General features: G+C 39.3%; 1 protein-coding gene across 1 annotated transcript in view; it reads left to right on the forward strand.

Annotated features, from left to right (window-relative positions):
* The window catches only part of tnr (tenascin R (restrictin, janusin)), a 214,800-nt gene that overhangs the window by 113,793 nt on the left and 78,851 nt on the right, over window positions 1-22,156 (forward strand). Inside the window, exon 5 of the mRNA XM_034702911.1 lies at window positions 514-566. Within this exon, the coding sequence (XP_034558802.1) occupies window positions 514-566 (53 nt within the window). The remainder of the gene's footprint in view (window positions 1-513; window positions 567-22,156) is intronic.

A 22,156-nucleotide genomic window follows, 5' to 3' on the forward strand; every position in this document is an offset into this window, starting at 1 on the left:
GGCCATGGCAGCACACCAGACAAGCCAAATGTTTTTTTTTTCTCCCTTTTCACATGTGGATTGAAGAGTCTCGATGTGTTCCTGTTCTTTCCCAACAGGGGAAAGTGAGCGCAGCCAGTCCGCTGAACACTCATGTGTGCGCTTTTGTTTGTGTGACTGCAGGTATGCACCAAAAGTTTGCTTGCAGTGCCCCATTGTTCCTTTATAGCGGTGAAAGAAGCTTTGGGGGTGGTGTTTGCCCCCAAAGCAAATAATTTTGTCCATTGCTAGAAAAAAATAAAAAAGGCTCCTGTGTATGTTTCCACCTGTGGCTTGTACATATTCCTGTTCGTGTTATCTATTGTGTGGGTGTTATAAGCACCTCTGCCAGGTTAGAGGTTTCAAGACATAAGTGTCTTTACCGCTAAGCTATTTGAATTTCAGATTCTTTCCAGGCATTCTTAACTCAAGAGAAAGCTGTTGAATAGTAAAACTGTTGTAATGCTAATTTGATCCCTCTCTTCTCCTGGACAGGTGCAGAGTCTGACAGAGACTGGCAACAAGAGAACAAAGTACTCACAGCAAAGGTAATGCGCTCACAGACAAACACAGACTCGCTCCTACGTGTGGAGGCGCATTAATGAACATCCATATTTTTCCCCCTGGCTATATTCTAATGTTCAATTTAATGGTCTAATGTCCCTTAATGACTGCTTTTTGTGCACGGGCTTATTGTGCATCTATCAACCTGAAGCACATCTAATCAGACAATTAGCCCTCATCTCGGACTAATTTCCATGTATGTATTCATCACCGTAACTGGCTGTCTGATAGGAACACAAACGGACTGTCACTATTCTGTCACACGGTAGACACACACTGAGTCGAGCACACACATACACACATACTTCTGTTCATCTTTCTGTCAGTACATGTGTCTGAATGTAGAGTCGAGCTTGTAGCATCAAACCAAGACAAATACTTTGCGGACTTCAGTGACTGATTCTTGCCATTCTGGACTAAAAAAACTTTTTTTTTAAATGTAAAACAAAAGTCATGAAGACATTTCTTTTCCTTTTCCCTAAGATGAGTCAGAAATTACCTATACAGGCGGGCTTTTGTCATTTTTCTGCATCCCCTGTGTCTACAACGTGTCTACACAAAAGGTCTGATGATTTGGACAAACAGCTAGATTATTTTGTGCACTGCTAAACATACATTTGTACAGGTAAAAAAAACTGATACCGCATATATTCAAACAAACTGGACATACCCCCACACCTTCCTCCTGCAAAAAAATGAGTATTGTTCTTCTTTGTTCACATCAAACTAAACTCAAATGAGTCAAAACATTTTTTTACCCATGTTTTCATAATTTCTTGGTCCACTGTGAATCAATTAAATCAGTTAAAGTTTAAGAGTGGTTCATGCTGATATTCAGTTGTAAAACCCCAGTCAATAGAGTGAGATGTTTTCTTCTGATGTTCAATAAAAGCTAAGAGAGGCACACACTGAGCTTTACTAGATGGGTCAAAGAAGGCCCGGCAATGACAATTCAATGACATGGCAACTGCAAGAGGGATATCATGGCAATGGCAAAGACTGTAAGTTAACAGCACTCTTAATTACTGTTTCAAGACTGTGAGGAAACCATATACTGTATAAATAATGGACGTAGTATCCGTGACGTCACCCATCTGTTCCTGAGCGCTGTTTTGAAGCCCATCGACGGCGGTGGAAATTCGGAACTCAACCAGGCAGAGTGTGACGTAAAGAGGCGGAGTTTGAGCCTCCTAGCCAACAGCTATGTGTTCCCGTCCGAGAGTCAAGTCAGTCATGTCCTTATTTGGGCAAAAACTTGTAATCTTAATATCTTCTGAACCGCCGCGTTAGAAAAAATTCACCCCCAGTACAGTGTGTGCCGATACAGAAATGAGCTACGTAGAGCCAAACCGTTTTTTGAACCAGGCTGTAAACATGTTTATTAATGCTGTAAAGATCGTCTTTTTTGAATTGGTGTCTATGTGGTTTCCGGTGTTTCTGCAGCCAGCCTCAAGCGGATTCTTGATGAATTGCAGTTTATAACACTTCCGCATGGGCTTCATATTTTGAGACTGGAGGTTGCCGCTTTTAGGAAACACCTACAATCCTAAAATGCGAATGACAATTTTAACTGAAACTGTTTGGAGCAAGCTTTAAACTTGAGAAGAGTCAACTTTATTTCATCAAAGCATTTCTTTACTTCGACATTTAAGTTTACTACTTGGTCAAGTGCATTCCTTTTCATGGTCACAAGCACATGTTTGCTTCCTGCTGAAAATGCATACCGGACTTCAAAGTTAGAAATGTATTATAAAAGTACAAAGAAAGACTTCGAATTCATCCTATCACCATTGCCTCTGCCTGTTGACACTGGGGCAAAAATGGTTGTTTCTGTTAGCATTCCAAACTGGTAAACACACAATAAAAAATGTTAGGCTGGCCTTCACAGCCTAGAATGAATGTCAGTGATCTGGCAAAGATCTTCATCTTTAACCTGTTCATCCAGGTTTTGTGTCAACCTATCATCTGTATATTTTGTAGCGAGGTAATAAGCACGCTCTGCACCGGGAAATTGCTCAGCCTGTTCGGATTCTAATTTGCATAACCACCTGCTGCCAGCCCTTACATGTCGTATACTGCACATGTAGGATTACATGTCAGTACCCATTTCATTACCATAGAAACAATGTCTCAGCTCTTCATGAGGAATAGATTTCAGCCTTTGTACATTGCATCCACACTGTCTGAGACAGGAATTCGCTGCACTTCACCACCTAATTACTTATGGGCGAAACAACAAGGTTATGCTCATCACTTAATTACATTTTCAGCCCTGGGATCTGAGGAAACAGGTCAACGACCCTCTGTGCTTATTGAGACACTGGACCTGCGAGATAGCTCCCACAGATTGTAAATGTGAACAGTGTTTATCAGGAGAGGAGCAGGTGTCGTCGTTGGGGTACTCCCCATGCTTCAGAACTCCTATTATCATTGCAGAGCTGCCAGTTGTTTAAACAGGATTATGATGAGGAGCTCTCAGTTTATTATCCATGACCATTGTTTGTCACACTGTCTTTGAAGTAATGGCATCACAGAGTGCATATAAATTACCGCAGCACAGTTTAGTAGAACCTATATGATACCTGTGTGCATCCAGTTCTCTTCTTATGCACCACTTTTTTCACATGTAAGGAACACAACAGAGTCTTAACATGTGGAACCATCAAACCATTGTCCAGAGTGCTTGACCTGGAGACATGAGCAGGCTTCACTGAGTTTCATTGTAATGGTGCCTGCTTCGATGCAGGATCAGATATCAACAATCAGACTTTATTTATAAAGCTCTTTTCATACAATGACATTGTAACACAACGTGTTGTACATAAAAACAACCTAATATAGAATAAATTAAGAAAAAGATCCCATCCCAAGCCCCGACCCTGACCCCAAACTCACCCCACAATCCTAAGGTTAAGAACACAATATATGCAACAACAGTAATAAAAACAATAAAAAATAACTCTTCATATCTTAATGAGGAAACACTGGAGGTAAAGTAAGATGTTAAAACTCAACACAGGAAATTAAAATCACTAAAACAAAATACATTTCTAAGATAATAAAACACTAAAATATTAAACCATTAAAATAAAATAAGAGGCTATTCTTTAAATAAATAAATAAATAAATAAATAAATGAATAAATACAGAAATACATAAATACAAAAATAAATAAATAAGATCAGAAGATCAAAACTGATAAATAAATAAGAAAATAAATAAATAAAGTAGAATAAAAGTAACACAAATTTGAACTAGATAATAAATAAATAAATAAATACATAATGAAATAAATAAATAAAACTGCTAGGAATAAAACTCAGTTAAAAGTGAGACTAAAAAGTTAGGGCTTGATTTTGTTTTTAAAAATGTTTATGCTCTCTGCAGCCCTCAGATCTTCAGGTAGAGCGTGCCCTGTGTATGTTTTGATATAAATTATATGAGTTTTAACAAAAGAGCACATCCTTCCAGCTGTATGTCTGCAAATACATTTGCTTTCCCCAGTAAGGATTTAGAATTGAATGAATAAGACACGCTGGTTTGGGGTGTATGATCTTCTTCCCTAAATGGAACACTTGAAGAGCAACTCCAGCAGAAACAAAAAGGAAGTGACGCCAAACAAAGCAGAGAAAGAAAACTGATATGCCAAATCTGCGGCACTGTTCTTGTTTGAATGCTTTAAATGTTTGTTTAAAAGTCCCCCACAGTCATTAAACACAAGGAATCGAGCTCCCTGCAGCTCCAGCCATGATTCTGAATCCACTAAAGTACTAAACATGAAGTGGTCAAGCATGCAGAAGAATATTTATCTCTGAATAAGCCGGTTCACTCCGACTGATGTGTTTTGCTTGAGCTTAGCTTCTGGTTATTACAAGAGTAAAAGCCTCTGTGTCAACATGCAGAAGCTATTGAAACAGGTGCAAGAGATAAAAGGAAACATGACTGCATGATGGAAATGGCAGCAAATGGCGGTGACACTGTGAACTCAAGAGATTCATGTACACACAGAGACTTTCACATGTGAACAGGGACCAAGGAAATGGAAGAGAAAGGAAAAGGCAGAGGAAGAAGCAACATAAACTGAGCAGACACAGGAGGTGAGAGCGACAGCAGTGGAAGCCTTTGATCTCAGGTTTCTAATCAATGGGGATTATGGTCCTTGTGCCTGTGTCAGTCCTGATTACGGCAGCAAAGCCAGAGGGACAGCGATGCATCCAGAAGAGGAGCAGACAAACAGCTCCTCATGTAAAAAGGAGTGTCCTGCACGATCTTGCCTGGATGCATGTGATCAGAAATGGGAGCTTTTTGACAGGAATTGTGTAAAACTTGGTCACACCCAGACATATTCTGTAGAGACAGCCCTGTCACACATAGTAAACCAAAGTGTTACATAGTGACTCTAATACACTAGCAGTTTGGGAGAGTGTCTCCACTGTTGGGAGTAAACACTGTGAGAACATAACACAGAAATCATCTGAAACACGACGAAACAGAAGACTATAAACTGCAAAGCAAGGACAGACAGACCCTGGAGACCCACTTGAAACCTTTGAATGTGACTTCTTTCATATAGCTACTTTGTTCTTTCTTCTGCTCGACAGCAGACAGATTTCATCGTGTATATCTTGGGAGATAAGATGTCACGATTCTTCCTGACGTTTGCCAGAGACAGCTTTTTGATTATAATGGATTATACGTCTTGTTGTCACAGTTTTTCCTCTTCTCCACAGACAACATTGTGAAGTATGTGAGGTTATTTATTCATTTTTTACATTCCATAGGATGGAAAAACATAAGGTAAAGATGATAAACAATATCTCAGCCTTTGACATTGAAATCGTGTTAATATTGAATCAGCATTGTGTAGAAAGAGTTGTTTGTTGTTTGTGGAGTTGTTTAGCACAATGCTCCACTGTAGTGAGTCAGCTATACACTGAATTTATGATATGATACCACTCATGCTGATGAGTTTATGATACAATTTTATAATGTAAGTAACCCTGTTTATGTTCAAGCTTTAGAGTAGATTGCTTCAAAAACCTGTAATTAGTGATGCTTTTATTTTGCTGTAAACATAGGGTGCTTTCTTTCCTGTTTACACAACAAACATACTTTTACTTTTAAAGGGGAGTAAATTAAATGACCAACAGAAAATTCAACTGTAAGTGTCTTTCTGTGTCGTAATCTACTAATCAGGTGTGAATATATGTTTTCTGATGTAAGTAAAAAAAAAGAGAGATAGTGTAGCAGTTTGTATGGGTAATTAAAATATGAAATTCATATATTTTTTTAAAAAATCTATATTTTTTGTTTTTAATAATGAAATTAATATTTCATATAATTTTCCTTGTATAAATCAATGGGGCACCACTCAGGGTCAAAAACCTGAGGATCAATCACAGTGATTAATTATGAAAATTGAACATTATGATTGACCAAATAAAAATCAGTCTCGTACTCAGTCTGGTCACCTCAAAGAAAGGATTTTACAATCCTTCATTTTGATAAAAGTTTTTCCTGGTATTTTGAAAAACTCACATGTGCTGTCCTCGCTACAAAAGAGAGAGATCATCCATGTGTTTATTGATAGAGGATGGCAGTCCTATATGACTACAAAAAACGCATTATAAGGCGGTAAAAACACTTTTACTTTGCTGCCATTTTTTACACCTCTATTCAGCTCCAGACATAAAAGACGTAATACATTTGACCAACAGAACTCAAGGACATATAGTGCCCCCTGCTGTTCAAAGAAGATATTAATTTTTCATCTCACCGATTCAAAGTATTATTTATTTGTTCCCATATTTTCTTACGCCTGTTGTATTGTTTGATCCCTACTCCCTGCAAACCCTATTTATGTTTGCATCCATTATATACAAATTTAAGCTATGAAAAAAACATGAATATATTTAATGCACACTCAAAGATATAGCAAAACAAGCACCTATTAGGAGATGAAATATAAAAAAACAAGGATCTTCATGTAGAACAAAGCATGTCACTGGGAGGTCACTTGGGTGTTTAAGGCTTCAGCGGATGATTATAGAAGTTAGAAATGAACCTTGAAAATATATTGTTCTTCAGCACTGAAGGGTGTTGTTAAAGTTTCAAAATGTACAGTTTGAAACATTAATTGTTTTGAAACTATGGTTCTGTGTAGAGAGCAGTTCCGCTATCAAAGGTGCCACACCATCAAGGAGGTTTTAGGTTTTCCACACAACTCACTTTTTTTTCCCCATAACATCTCCCTGTGTCAAAGAAAGGTCCAATTAACTCTAATGCACACAAGCTGTGATCCAAAATATGTTTACTATTTATAGCTTTTCCTTTACTAATTATTTAAAATGCTTTGTTAAGACCAAGCTGCCAAAAAGTGTTGGAGCGTTCTGTCATTGTGACAGAATTTCTGCTAATGATGCAGACCTTTGTTTCTCCACCTCAACAGGCTATTCCTGGAACTGATAGCATCACCATCTGATGTCCCAGTACAGAGATTCAGCCAAACGACCCATCCAATCTGACCTTACCTCCCTCTGTACTGGAAGCTTTTTCAATTTGACCCTGAGTTAGAGCGATCAATACAGGATGTATTAATCGCCTGACCCAACCTCGAGAAAATCTGAACTATCCTTTAAAAGAAAATAGGGAAGCCTGAGTTGTTGTTTTTTTTTTTACCACAAGAAGATATACTGGTATTTTACACTATTAGTAAACATAGTTTGTTTATGTGTTTGTAAAAAAAAAAAGTACATATAAATATTTTTCATAAACATTTGCATGAAATACAAGTTAAACTTAAAAAATATGTTAACAAAAGACATAACCACAATTAAAAAAAAAATTGAAAGCTATATACAATTTGATAAAAACAAAGTTGATGGTTTGCAAATAATGTAACCCTATATTTAATTCAAATCCATGCAAAGACAACATATTAGATGTTGAAACTGAAACATTTTATCTTTTATAAAAAAAGATATGCTAATTTTTTGGGCTTTAGTCAACAAAGAAAAAGAAAAACGAGGTTTGCTGAATCTACACCCACTCATTAACCAATCGATTGGGCGTTGGGGAAAAAAAGGAAGCACGTCATCTCTTGATCTACTTTATCAGTCACAGTGTAATTAGCACACCCTGGCTGATAGTGTAAAATAACTCAAAGATGAATACAACAAGCTTTTTGAAGCATGAGACTTTATTTTCAACCTCATTACGTTTTACTGAAATAAAAATTGACTCATACATTAGGTCTTCCTTCCACCCCTGCACATTATGGATTAGGCTCTTCTTTCCTATGCAAATAACATGTGCGATTGTCGGACGAATAATGCTTTGGTTGAAAAATAACTGAGCGACCAACTAATCAAGCAACCGACTGGTCATGTCATGTATGATGCCAGCTACACGTTTCAAAAACACTGGGACAGGGGCAACAACACACTGAAAAGTTTTTTTATAACAAGAGTAGTGTTGCCAACACCTGGCATTAAACATAGATTAACTGTGTATAGACATATAGATATGTATATACATATTCATACAGATAAACTAACGAAGAAAAAACAAACAAAAACAACAAAACAAAAACAAACAAACAAGATGAAAAGTTGTTTAATGCTAAAAACACATTTTAAAAAATCCCTGTGAGAATTTCTCCTAACTAGTCATGTCAATTTGCAACAGGTTTGGTACATGACTGGGTATAAAAAGGGTATTTAAGAGAGGCTGAGTGTCTTAGAAGCAAATATGGAAAGAAGTTCACTGCTCACTATTAGTGTGAGCAAATAGTTCATCAGTTTAGAATAATCTTCCCGAGCATAAAATAGCAAAGACTAACTCTAACCCTAACCCTGGGGATCTCATCATCTAAAGTAGTATCATTAGAAGACTCAGAGCATCTTGAGACATCTCTGTACAAAAGAGACAATGCCAAATACCATTAATGGATGGCTATGATCTTCGGGCCCCTCAGGTGGCATTGCATTAGAAATAGACATGACTCTGTCGTGGAAATCACAGCATGGACTCAAACCACTTCCATAAACCAACGTCTGTGAAAGCAGTTCATCGCTGCATCCACAAAAGCAGGTGGAAACTCATCACAGATCTCATCAGACAGGTTGTTTGAAGGATCTGCTGAGACTCTGAATAAGAAAGCTTTATAATCCGCAGTCATCTGTCAAGACTGTGGACCAAACCAACACTACCTCTGGATCTCAAGCTGTGCTTTGGCTTATAAAGGCTTAAAATCTCACATTCAGCCAGGCACCCATCCAAGATGTGTCTTTAGACTGATGGATAAAAGTTTTGGATCATTCCTTCTTTGCACTAGTTGCCAATCAAGTCAGATAAGGTCAGGTCCTCTACACGATCTAGCTTTTGAGCGAATGAGGTAAAACACTTTGAGAACAATTGAGATCTAAAGTGTAAATGTTCCTTATCAAACAGCTTTTGATTTGATTGTCTGGACACTTGACCAGTCAGATTAGTTGCCACACATTTCACATCTTTAACTTTTCATTTTGCGTATGTTCAATCTCTCTTCATATTTATCTGAATGGCTTAACGGTCTGTTCTTGCAGTTTATATCTTAATCAATAATACAAGCCCTACAATTCCAATTATATATGTATCTGTAGTTCACTAGTTGGAGGCTCAGGCAATTCTATCTGGGAAAAACTGAGTATTATGTAAAAGTTGAAATACAGTATTTTAGTTATTTAAGGGTGAGACATTTAACTGTTTTTAATAACAATATAACATTAATCCCTGAAACATATTTAGTGATATATAACTACTCTGTACCCTCTCATTGTGGGCATTTACCTGATGCAGTGTGCTTTGATTACACATTTGATGGCAGTGAGTCTGTATTCTGCTACAGTCTGTTGAGTGTGTTACTGTTTGGTAAACAAGTAGAAGTATTTGACAGATAATGTATGTAAGAAGGTTTTTCCCTCTTTCATTTTATTTAATTGAGGGCAAACAACTTCATTAGAAAGGACAACGAAGGGGATGTAGATACAGATTTTGTTTACTAAAATCAAAGTCAATTAAAAGCCTGTTTGCAGAATTGGTGACGTTTTATAATCATGTCACTGCAGAATCTAATAAACATTTCCCCTAGTCAGAGAACACCTCAACATTTGAGAATAGCTTCAACAGAAGTCGGGGATGATGGCAACAGGGAAACAAGCCGATTCATATAATAATGCCTGTCAATAAAGCATTATGTTGTGCAGGCTTTAAAATAACCACCTATTGAGGTTCTGTGCCATTGAGCTGTTTATTTGGTAATTGAATACAATCCCTCCTGAGCGCCCGGAGCACTTCTTCCCTCGCTGTCGCAGCATCGAACAGACAGCCGCACAGAACAATGTGTCAATCCTTTTGATCCTCCGTGGCGGCTTTATCGTCTCAACCCAGCTCATGGTATTGAATTGTGACTGCTTCTTTTTTTTTTTCATATCATTTCAACCCACCTTATTTTACAGAACAGAGAGAAAGACATCCAGCACAGGTGAAAAGAGGCAGGCTCCTTTCTTTTTTCCATGTATTTATTGTGTGTATGAAATGAACAGGAGAATGTGTTGTCATTACTTTCGGACGGGCAGCTGAAGCCTTTGAAAGGAGAAGATGAAAGGGGAGGAATGGCTTGCTAGAGAGGAGGGGGGACCAACAGACAGCAACAGCTCATGAGGTGACGGATAGAAGGTTTTTGAAGTTTTTTTGTTCATTTTCTGTTTAAGGTCATGACTGAGCAGAAAAAAAAGTGAAGAGGAAGAGGAGAGAGTGCATGTCAAATCCAGGCACTGACAAGCTGTTTGATGTGTTTTATGCAGGTAGCACAGAGCAGAGACAAATTGGAAAATGAAACTTTCTTATGCAAGTTTTTTAGCTTCTTTACCTCTAAAAACAAAAAACACTAGGCTGTAAACTTCAACTCTTAACCCAAATGCTCAAAACTTCCTCTACTTTTATTTTTGTAATTTAAAGGTGACATATCATGCAAAATTGACTTTTTAATGGTTCTTTAACTGAAATATGTTTCCCTGGCATGTCTACAAACCCCCCGAGAATGAAAAAATCCATTCTGCCCCTGTTCTGATTTCTCCACCTTTCTGTAAATGTGTGTGAAACGAGCCGTTTCAGACTTCCGTGTTTTTGTTACGTAACAACAATATCCGGTCTGTCACAGAGTCAGAGCTCGGAGCTTGTTCAGCCCATAGACTTTATAAAATAATACCGAATCCCTCCCCCGTTTTTCATTACCTGCACAAATGTGTGCTAACAAGGAGCTTAGGAGGGAGGCATGCTAGTTGCAGGCTGTCTTAATAAACACAAAGGTCGGTTTTACTCCCCACATCTGCAGATTTGAAGATCTAGTGGATGATTTTTATTTGTCATAGATAAGTGCTAGCGCTAGTTAGCATAGCTACATAGCTACATGTCGTAGCTGTAGCTGTGTACCAAGACACACGTCGACATACTGACAAATAAAACAACAAGAAACACAGAATCTGTGACAAATCCTTCAGAAAAGGTCCTGCTGCCTTTCTGGCAGAGGTCAGTTTTACTCCCCACGTCTGCAGATTTGAAGATCTAGTGGATGATTTTTATTTATCATGGATAAGTGTTAGCGCTAGTTAGCATAGCCACATAGCTACATGTTCGTAGATGTGTAACAAGACACACGTCTACATACTGATGAATAAAACAACAAGAAACACTAAATCTGTGACCAATCGTTCAGAAAGGTCCTGCTACAGGCGCCTCTCCGTCAGGATCAGATTCCGAGGGTTGAAGTAACGCGATCTCTGAGCAGCCGTGTATATTCAGCCAACATGTAAACATTAGATCAACGTGCTGGACAGCCGAGGCACATCCACTTCCGGAGGGGGCGTGGTCAGAGGGAAAACAGAGTGTTCTGATGAGGAATGAAGAAGAGGACTTTTCAGGCATGCCAAAATCTGATTTCAAAGTGTTTTTTTGAGCATAAACTTTAAAGACATGTTTTGGGGACCTCTTAGACCAATATATATTGATGAAAAAAGCGTGATATGTCCCCTTTAATCTTTTTTGTTTTTTCCTGTTTTTTTTTTGTTTTCTCTTTCAGATCTTCAGGTCAAATTACAAAAATACCAGAAACATGATTGACTGGTCTCATTGGATGCTTTTAAAATGGGTTAGAATATTTTGAAGGCAGGCACATCTGGCTTGTACCTTATGTTATTATTTTGCTGCTCATTCTATGTCGAAAACTTTAACTGTGCTGATGTCCGTCTTGGCCCGTAGGCTCATGAAAAAATAACTTTTATCTAACCCAGCTTATTTGTTTTTCCCCCTGGTAAAATAAATTTTAGATAAAAATAGGTAGATAGTAAATAAAAGCTGAAGACAGACAGGCATTATTGTGGAGGAGAGTGAGGCTGACATGCAGCAAAGGGCCGAGGGTGGGATTCAAACTCACTGAGGTGAGGACTTCAGCCCTTGCATGCGGTAATCCAGCGCTCCGTCAGTTTCCCTGTGTACTAAGAAAAGTAGTGGGGGAGGTCTCTTTCTGTCTAAACAAGGCAACCTAGAAATGACCTCATGTGTAAACAACAAATAAAGAAGTTTCATGCTTTCCTCTGACCTTCTCCAGCTGCAACAGTGCATATGTACTGGCTGTAAAATGAGCTGGATTACCTTCAGAGGACTTGTCTACCCCTTCACAAATTGACCCAATAATTAGAGTTGATAAAAACAATGAATAAAGCAGTTTCCCTTCAAATACAGGTGTTTCTTGAGTAATATTTGGCATTGCTTCAGGGCCCGCAAGTTTAGCTTCCTTCGACTTTTACTCATTATCTGAAAATCCTTCACCTGCTTATGTGATGTAGCTAAAACAAAGGTGATATGCTTTAAGAACTGTTGGCTGAAATGTTTAAAAGTCAAGTAAATACTTTAAGTTCTGAAAAATGTGCATGTATTTTAACATTTCAACATAACAGCTTCTTACAGCTGCATCATAAGACTCATGGAGGCTGATACAGGACCTTGATGTTGATGCTAAACCAATAAAACACTGTAAAAAAAGTCAAAACGGGTTATTGAACAGATATATCCACTGGTTGCATGACAGCTCCATGCTACTGTAAACACCCACTGGCTACATATTCAGAGGTCACACGAGGGAGGATTTCCAGTCGTAATTACAAATCAATTGTTTTCCACCTCCATGATGAGCTTCTCCTCGTCCACGTTGTCGTCAATGGCCTCTGAAAACCCTCTGACCTGCTGACTCCAGGCCTGGCTCTGCTCATTATGACGATTTGCTGATGCAGTGGAAGTTATAAATTAACCAGATGTTTTAATGTTGTGTCTGTGTCTGAAATGACGCACCATGCTCAGGCATCTGGCTGCAGAGGGTTCTGGAATGACAGAGCTAAGATGGGGCAGATACGCAACACAGCAGAGCCAGTGGATGCACACACATTGACTAGAGTACAACGTGTCAGCTCAAACACACATCTGGTGGAAGTTCCCGGTGAGTCAGGTGGCCCTAAGAAACACTCAACAGTAAGAGACAGAGTGCACATATTCAGATAGTAAGAGAAAAGGAACATATTTTTATGCACCCTGCATGGGCTGTAAGTACTTTTTTGTGAAATGCAAAGCAACATTTGATTTACTTTACAAATACTTTTCAAGCTTTGCTATATTTCATTTTTATTTCATTCTTTCTGTCCATTCCAAAACGACCAGCGGGCAGCTTAGAAATGGAAAATGAGTTTGCTAAAAGCCATGTATTGTGTCAAGAGAGAATAGAAGAGCAGTGGGTATTCAGCTGCAGCAGACAGTGAGCGAGAAAAAAAGATCCATTCACTTCCTCCTGACTCATAGCTGGTTGAGCTCAAAAGGACTTCAGCATTTACCTTCTATGTCTGAATTTTTTAAGCGTCCACTCACGCTCTATCATCCATCCATCCATGCATCCATCCATCCATCCATCCATCCCTGCCTCTGTTTTCTATGGCCTTCATCTAAAAGTCTCTTGTCCACTCTCTGTGTCTCCGTCTTTTCTTTTTATCTCACTCACTTGTATCCCATTATTCTGTCTGTCTGAATGCTTCTTTTGTTAGGTCCGCTCTCTTTTAATCCCTTTGTTCTAAATGTGAATTACACCAATAATCTTCCTGCCAAGACAAACCAGGGATGCAGGAAAGACCACCCTAAAGTAGACTGAATCAGGCTAGACTAATGGCTCTGAGTCAACATCTTTTTAAAATCCCAACCTCCACTGTTCATCCTTTGGGATGGAACTAATGGAGCTGTGCAATTCATTGTTTTTCACAATCACCATGAAATGAGCCTTCACAATAAATACATCGCAAAATTCTTAATTTATCAAAATAATAAGAGCAAATATTTTATGTAAACAAGCACCTCTCAGCTTCTCTTGTAACATAGTTACATTTTACCTCTTTGATGGAGGCCTGAGTACACTGACCATGCTTTCATATAGCTCTTAATGACTATCGACTACCCTAAGATTATTTGGCGCCAATGTAGTGCAGGGAAAAACCTGATGATTTATTATTTTGGAATCAGGACAAACGTGTTGCAAATGCAGTTAATGTGTAAAGCACACTTATTTGCACACTGCAGTTTTAATTTATTTATCACACTATGTAATTATCACACTGTTGAACAATGTAACACTACTTGAAGTACTCTGGTATGCGGATAGACAAGCTTTTGTTTAACGTACATATTATTATTATAATTAAAAAGCTCAAAGTGAAGACTGGCTTTTGTTTTAGAAATAAATCCTGCTTTACTCTCAGCGCTTAGGTTACATTTAAGTTGGATTGATTATGGTGATGTGCACACATGCATCTTCATCCACTTTACAGCCCCTTGATTCAGAGTATCATACATCTCTTTGCTTCATTACTAACGCAAAATCCCTCACTCACCATTGCATTCCTTATGATTTGGTGAGTTGGACATGGTTAGCAATTTGCAGACAACAAATTGCTTTTATTAGCACTTCAATTAAGTGTAATGAATTTGACTTTTTTTTTAATCGCTTGACAGCACTAGTCAGAGCACTTGTAATTGGTCACTCAAAACAGGCTGCAAGAAGTGCCCTGACTGAATGAGTACAAAATCTTCCTTAAGTGTACTCCTTATACATAATCACAAAAATCAACATCTAAATGTTGAACATCACTTCTTCTCTTAAGCACATCATAAAACACGTATCTTAACCCTGTCCTCACAGAAAGCTAAGACGATTGTTCCTCACGCTCATTCCACAGAGCGTGCAATTCGGTACAGAATATCTGCTACATGTAATCTGAGTTGAGAATTTCAGGAAATTATTCCATTACTCTGTTCTATTATTTCATCAGTTCGTGGATTTTAAGTGTTATCAAACAGGACCTTAACCATAGTGTGCTCTGTTACAGTCTTTAAATAGCAATCTTGCACCGTACTTTTTTTTTCATACAATTACTGATGGCTGAATATTCTAGTAAATATAAAACTTCCTTTATTTATTCATTTACTTTTAAAATCAACTTGTCATCATTCACAGAATGATACAGAAAGAAGACATGCCAGCTGCTCATCTCACAACGTTATCCTTCATAAAAAGCTCTTTTTCGTTGCCTTTATTGAGAAAAAAGTAGTTCAAGGCTCAGTTCACTGACCATGTATACCACAGAAGATTTATTTTTTATAAAAGAGCAACGGCATGCTTCTTTGACATGCTTTTATACTACTTATACAGCTTTAGATTGCATAATTACTACCTGGTTAATGCTGTTAATACTTGTTTTTTTCTGATGTATAAAACATGTCACAAAGCCATCACCCCGAATTACACAGTATGGTCATAAAAACCTTCGCAACAAAACAGGCCATGTTGTATTGACTGACTTATTGACCTACAGACTGTAGACAGGCAGGAAAAAGTGTTTAATATAGGGGTCTGATTGTGCTGCTGCTTGCTAATGCTAGCATTGGAGGACTGGTTTTGTCATTGGGTCTTCATCAGAGGAAATTTGTCTTGCAGCCAGAGCCAATAATCGCTGTTCTCCAAAGCATACTGACAAGCAGACTTTCAGAAAGTTTTCTCAGGGTTGGAATGTAAATCTGTTTGCCTAACTTGGGCCTTATTGATTTCTTGGCTTGAGCTAACAAATGCTATATGACCAGCCACCTGGGTCGAGGTTACATCTGAAAGATAAAAGATCAATAACCCAGTCTCAAAGATTGAAGATGATGAGCACGGTGTGGAGAAATTGCACCGCAAATCCTCAGTCAACCAGATTCATATGCCATTTTTGCCTATCCAGGGTTCCATGGGCGTGTGCACTCAGATTTTTAACGTTAAGACCGTTAGCGATTTGGATTAGTGAATCTTCACACCTCTTGTAAATATGCACTTGGTAATACTCTTTTGTCTACAAGTAACAGATTGGTTTAAGAGTTTCTTTGTCCAAAGTATGATTTCAATAGTAAACATTCACCTTTCTGATAATCTAGTATCAGCCAGTACAAAACATGTAAAAAGAAAAGAAGAAATGCTTCTCCCACTTGCTAACTTCCTTCTCAGTTCAAAACTTTACCAATAGAGTTCTAAAGATACCCTTCACGATTAGAAAAACACAAAATAGAGGACCCAAATGCAGATTTCAAACATAGTATTTAATCAACAAAAAGTGTAAAAGGTCCAACTAAACTTACTCTAACAAAGTTCAAACTCAAGGATGTCCATCAACAGAAAATTTAAAGAAAAACAACAAAGTCAAACTGAGAAAAAGAAACAAGAGTGTGCTCTGGGTCGAGGCAGATAATAATAATAATAATAATAATAATAATAATAATAATAATAATAATAATAATAATAATAATAATAATAATGCATTTTATTTATAGGCGCCTTTCTTAGCACTCAAGGTCACCTTACAAAAGATGGCCGTCTAACATGAGTCTGGTTCTGCTCAAGGTCTCTGCCTGTTAATAGGAAGTTTATCCTTGCTGCTGTAACTAGCTAGATACTGCGAGGTGTAATGCTCATGGTGGATTAAGATGAGATAAGACTGAGTCTTAAGGCTGATTTACACTTCTGCGTCGAACCGACGGCGTAGCATAGCTGCCGTACCTATGCAGAAGCCTACGCACGTTGCTGACATGCACCTCCTCTAAAATGTAACTATGGGTAGAATCGTTGCGGACCGCAAGCCCTGTGATTGGTCCGCTCGGCGGCATTGTATTTCCCGCATTTACAGCACTTCAGGGATCCCTGCTCATCTGCCGCACATCGGCCGTGTATTTCATCTCCTCCTCTCTATTCTTCATGTAATCATGTCTGTATGATAAACAGCAACATGTATCAGCTGTAGATTAACTTAACACGCTCTGAATCGCTGTGGAAAAGTAAACAGAGATCGTAGCGGGACTGGAAGCAGGCGACCGGCTATCAGAGAGACCGCACTGCCCTCAAGCATTTCGGAGGAGAATATAGGTGCGCGACACGGACACATCCACGCACAAGTATGTGGTGCTCATGTCCGCATCTGCCCATGCTGCGTAGGGGTTGAGGCTACTTCTGGTTAATCAGCAGGTCCTTTGAAGGACGGTGATGTTAACAATATGTTCTTGATTTATAATTCAAGCAATACAAGAAAAAAACACTGAAAACCAGACAGGGGACATTATTATTTAATCAGCAGGCAAAATAATGTGTATATTTTTCCTCTGACTTTAGTGTGGGGGTTGCCCTCAACGTGCTTTCCTTGTGAAAATGTAATTACAATTAAAAAAAAGTGCCTTCAAGGGATCCAATACTTTCTGTTACTTCTTAACTGCTTGTGATCTCAGCATTTCCTGTGAAAATTAGTTTACACAGTGCTTGATAAATCAGTCACAGTGTGCAGCATGAAACAAACAGTCGTCAGGCAGCCTGAGGTTGTATTATTCGCTGTACAATGGAATCCATTTCTTGGTCCCGTCTTTACTCAGAAACAGCCCTGAAACAGACGAAAAAGACTTGTGTAGCTCTCTGGCTGGAGGGGAAGCCAATGAACAGAGTCCAATGGTCCTGAAAGACAAGGCAATTTGGCCAGAGTGATGGGAATAATGAGAAAAGCATCGTAATGTTGCCAGAGTCCAATTTACAGGGTGGAAGGGGAGGGAGGGAGGGAGGGAGGGAGGGAGGCAGAGAGAGCTTTAACAGAAACAGGGACAGAGTATGAATAAAAAGGAATGTAAGGATGGAGAGAGAGAGAGAGATCGTCAATATAAGAAGGCCTGGTATTGGTTCTTTGGTCATGTTGAGGTTGCTGCACATTAACCTGTGCAAATGGAGGTTGTGGCTTTACTTCCATAGGGCAAGTAAGGAGGGAAAACAGGGCTGCTGCCAGAAAAAAAGAGAGAGAAAGCTACTCACAGTAGTAAGCACATTCAGTATGTCCATTTGTACAGTAAGAAGCTCAGGCGGGAGCTTAACCTTTGAAATGTCGTTAAACAGCACGTGTGCACAAGAACAGATTTAAACTGCAGAATGGAGAAATGTGTTTTAAGGGTAAAGAAAATCCGAAGAGAAGGAGAGTAGATGAAAACCTTCTCAGAGAGATAAAAGAAGATGGTGAAAATGACAACTAGAGAAAGTGGAAAAGGAGAGCTGCAAATAAGAGAAGATGGACCGGGAGAGAGCAAAGGTGATTTTCTAAAAGAGGTGAATAAGGAGACAAGAGAGTGCGAGTACTGCAAAAAATGTGTCCACTTTGCCAATCTCCTCTCTCCTGGCTCCCACATTATGACACAGCTGTGAGATGCCACAGAGCAAGGGCACGATCTGAGCAGATGGATCTTTCAAGCCCCCAAGGTACGAATTCAGGCTTGAGACCAACATCCAGCCTGCAGCATCTTCAACTACAAGCAGTGCTAGATGCTTCAGTATACAGATCACAGTGTCTCTCTGTGTGTCTCAGCAGCTGGAGAGGTATTGAAGATCACAGTCACAGCTGGATTACACAAGGCAAATGTTTTAAAGTGCTTTGGATGAGCCTGTTTATACCCGGTATTAAAATATAGCCTTGGGGATCTGATCAGATGTCAACAGCTCTTTGGAAGGGTGTTCTCTCCTGGTATCAACATGCATCTCCAAATACTTCTCGTGCAACCACTTGTGATCAGATATCACTTTCCTGATCTGTAAGCAAATAAACACATTGCTTTATCTCACTTTTTTGGCTGCTAAAGAAAAAACAACTGATAAAATGAAGTGCAAAGACACTTGTCACACTTTTCCATGTCCATGTTTGGGAAGACAATCTGAGAAGTTGAATGCACACTCCTTTATTGAATCAACACAGGGCCTGATTGTCCTGTGTTTTGGGCATGCTCAATGTTTGCACATGACATAAAATGTGTAGAAAATAAAAAGATTTGTACAACACGCAATCATTAAATGACACAAAATTAAACATCAAGTGTAGGGCCTAATTATCGCCCTTTACATTAAGCTGAGAGTAAGCAGTCCTGAGACATATTTGTGTTCACACTGCTGACAGTAATTAGACAAAATTAGCAGACCAACCCTGAATGTGGCCTGATCCCAATGCATCCTCAGAGCCTGTTGGCTGCATTTACACCATTGACTTTAGAAAGATGGATGACATGGCAGCTCCCCAAAAGTGAAGGCAAAGTATTTGGCTCTCCCCCTACTAACTGGCTGCAGTAGGGATCTTAAAGCCTGCCTCTTTTATGTAAACAGATGGGACATGGGTCAAACTTAAAAAGTATAATACACGTCAAACATTTTTCTCAAACATGGTTCTTCATTTTAGTTAGCTCTAACATGCTAGTTTATGTTTTAATCAGTTATTTAATTGTGTAAAAAGAGGAGTAACACCATGACACCTCTTTTGACAAATGTGGCCCAGGGATACTGTGCGTGCTATATTAGAGCAGAGTGGAGAGGAGACAAAGAACACCAACACAACGGTACCGTAACTGCCATAACTGTGTTGGCTTGAAGATACAAAAAGCCATCCTGCTGGGGACGGTGGACTTGAGGGATCTTTGCCATGTTGCTAGTGCGTTAGCTACATGTGCATTACAGTTAGCGGAAGTGATGTTTACACCCTGGCTCCACCAGCTGATCTTTACCTCTCAACCTTCAACTTCAAAATAAAGGCTGTTTTCAAAACTGCCTACTACATACTGCGTTTACATTTAGTATGTAATATGACTGTCCTGTTTGATCTGTGTTGCAGTACGCTGAGCCAGATGTCACTGGATTTCCGGTCCAAAGTAAACAACGGACAAGCTGAGAGCGAAACTGCTTCTTTAGCATCCACTAATGATTTAAAAAGTTAGGAAGTGGTTTACTTGGCATTTAATAATTTTCACAGCACCAAAATACTGAGTTCCCCCGTCAGCGGAACAAGCGCTGTGCATTGTGGGAAACAGTACGCAAGGGAGACTGGTCCGATGCATACTGTGAAATTTTCCCGAATCAGTAGACATCCGGGGAGTTTTTTGCATACTGCAGATTTTGCTCTTGTTCACATACTGCATACTACTGAGTTTTGGCCAAATCAGTACATACTGCTAGTATAGTAGGTGGTTTCGAAAACAGCCAAAGTCACCAGCGTAAGATGTCAGGGGGCATTTTGGCTTTACTTAAGTACAAGGTGGACGTGGAGACATGCCGTGCATCTTGATACACAGTCATGTGTCAGGTGTAAAAAAAGGACATTCTCATCTGCATACGTATGAAAAAATAGTTTCTCAGAGCTTCTGCAGAGACTGAATTATCTGTTGTCACAGTACGAGTCCCCCTAAAGCCGAGGCTGCAGGAAGGAAAGAGACCCCATACACGCAGCGAAACATGTTTCCACAGGGCAGACTGTAAGCACTGTCTAGTAGCACTTAGTGGGGAGGCAACAGTCTAAAAAGCCCTGTGGCCATGCAAAGTAATGGGCACACACACACACACACACACACACACACACACACACACACACACACACACACACACACACACGCAAACACGCACACACAAGCAAACACACACACACACACACACACACACGCAAACACGCACACATAGTGAAAGTTAATGAAGCTTTCCCTCGCATATCCCTTCCATAATCCAATGGGGATGCTAATCTCCTATGGGTCCCCTTACTGCTAAGACACACATATATATATACACACCTACACACACACATTTATCCAGAGATAGTCTGTGATCATAAGCAGTGTGTGGGCAGGGAGGCATTCAGTGGCTGCTTCTCGATTTCATGATGCAGCTGCTTGGATTAGAGAGGCTCATTTGGCTGTTTCGTCTTCAGCTTTCTTTCTGTCTCTTGAACCCACTCGTCAGCTCTCCTGTTTACTTGGTTATTAATTAAAACCCCTGGAATATTTTTTTTGTAGCACACCCTGCACACATTTTGTTTTCTTTTTGGTGGATTTTTCCTTGTGTGTTTTATTGTGTTCTTGGTCTTGTTGTTTAATTTGTCTTCCACAAAATCTCCCAAGCCATTTACATTTGCTCTTCAAGGTGTAACTGCAGGCTGTACAATGTGTTTTTGTGGGAAAAAAAAAGTCCACAGGTGCAGAGACATCATGACCCATTGTGAATTCTGCCATCGGCTGGGCTCCACTGAAGAGCTGCAAGCACAACTCACTCCCACAAGTCATGGGTCCTTTCACTCATCCGTGGTGAGAAAATCATTGCGGATGATGGAGGGGGTAGCGCTCACAGCAGCTGTTAATACTGTTGTGGTAATAACAAGCTGTCATCCTTTTGTTGCTTGGTACAAAAATACGTGAAAGACTTCTCTTCACACCACCAATGAAATCGGAAGAGTAACCTGCTGAGAAAGTGCAAAAAGTAGCTTTAACTGACACAACATAATACAAAAAAACATCTGAATTTGAAGTCAAGTCTTCGAAATAACTCATGCATGCTCAAGCATTAGTACCCTTGGAAAAAATAAAAGCCACAGACTCCACACTTGTGTTTTCCGTCTAGTGACTATTTTCCTAATGGTAAAAGAAAGCAATTACTCAATTCCATAAAATCAATTTCCTGTTATAACACATTCTGCACACCCTAGGGCTCTATAGTTGTCAATATTCTCATATTAAGATGAATTGGAAACTTTGAAATCATTCATTTTTTTTGTGAACTACTATCTTTAAACCTCTAGTTTGGCATTTGGATCACACCATCTTGGTTTGGCATTTTTTGGCGAGCCAGCCTGTTTATTAAGGCACCATCTTTGGACCAGAGGGAGGGCCTGGGGGAGGACAAGCATCATTACACCCATTTACTGACGAGTGGTCATGGTGATAACAACTTGTCAGTCACAAGTAAATCACACCCTGTTTTATCTTCTATTGGACTCTAAAGACTTATTTCTGCAGCTTGTCGGGTCTCCCTCCCTGCTGCTGCCCATTGCAAAGACTGCATGGTTATAACACTCCCTGATCGGCTTTACTTTTTAGATTCAGAGGCTTCATTCACTTTAGTACAGGCAATGTTATACCTCGTTCACAT

Source organism: Notolabrus celidotus, chromosome 15 (genome assembly GCF_009762535.1).
Source record: "Notolabrus celidotus isolate fNotCel1 chromosome 15, fNotCel1.pri, whole genome shotgun sequence".
Classification (NCBI taxonomy): Eukaryota; Metazoa; Chordata; class Actinopteri; order Labriformes; family Labridae; genus Notolabrus; species Notolabrus celidotus.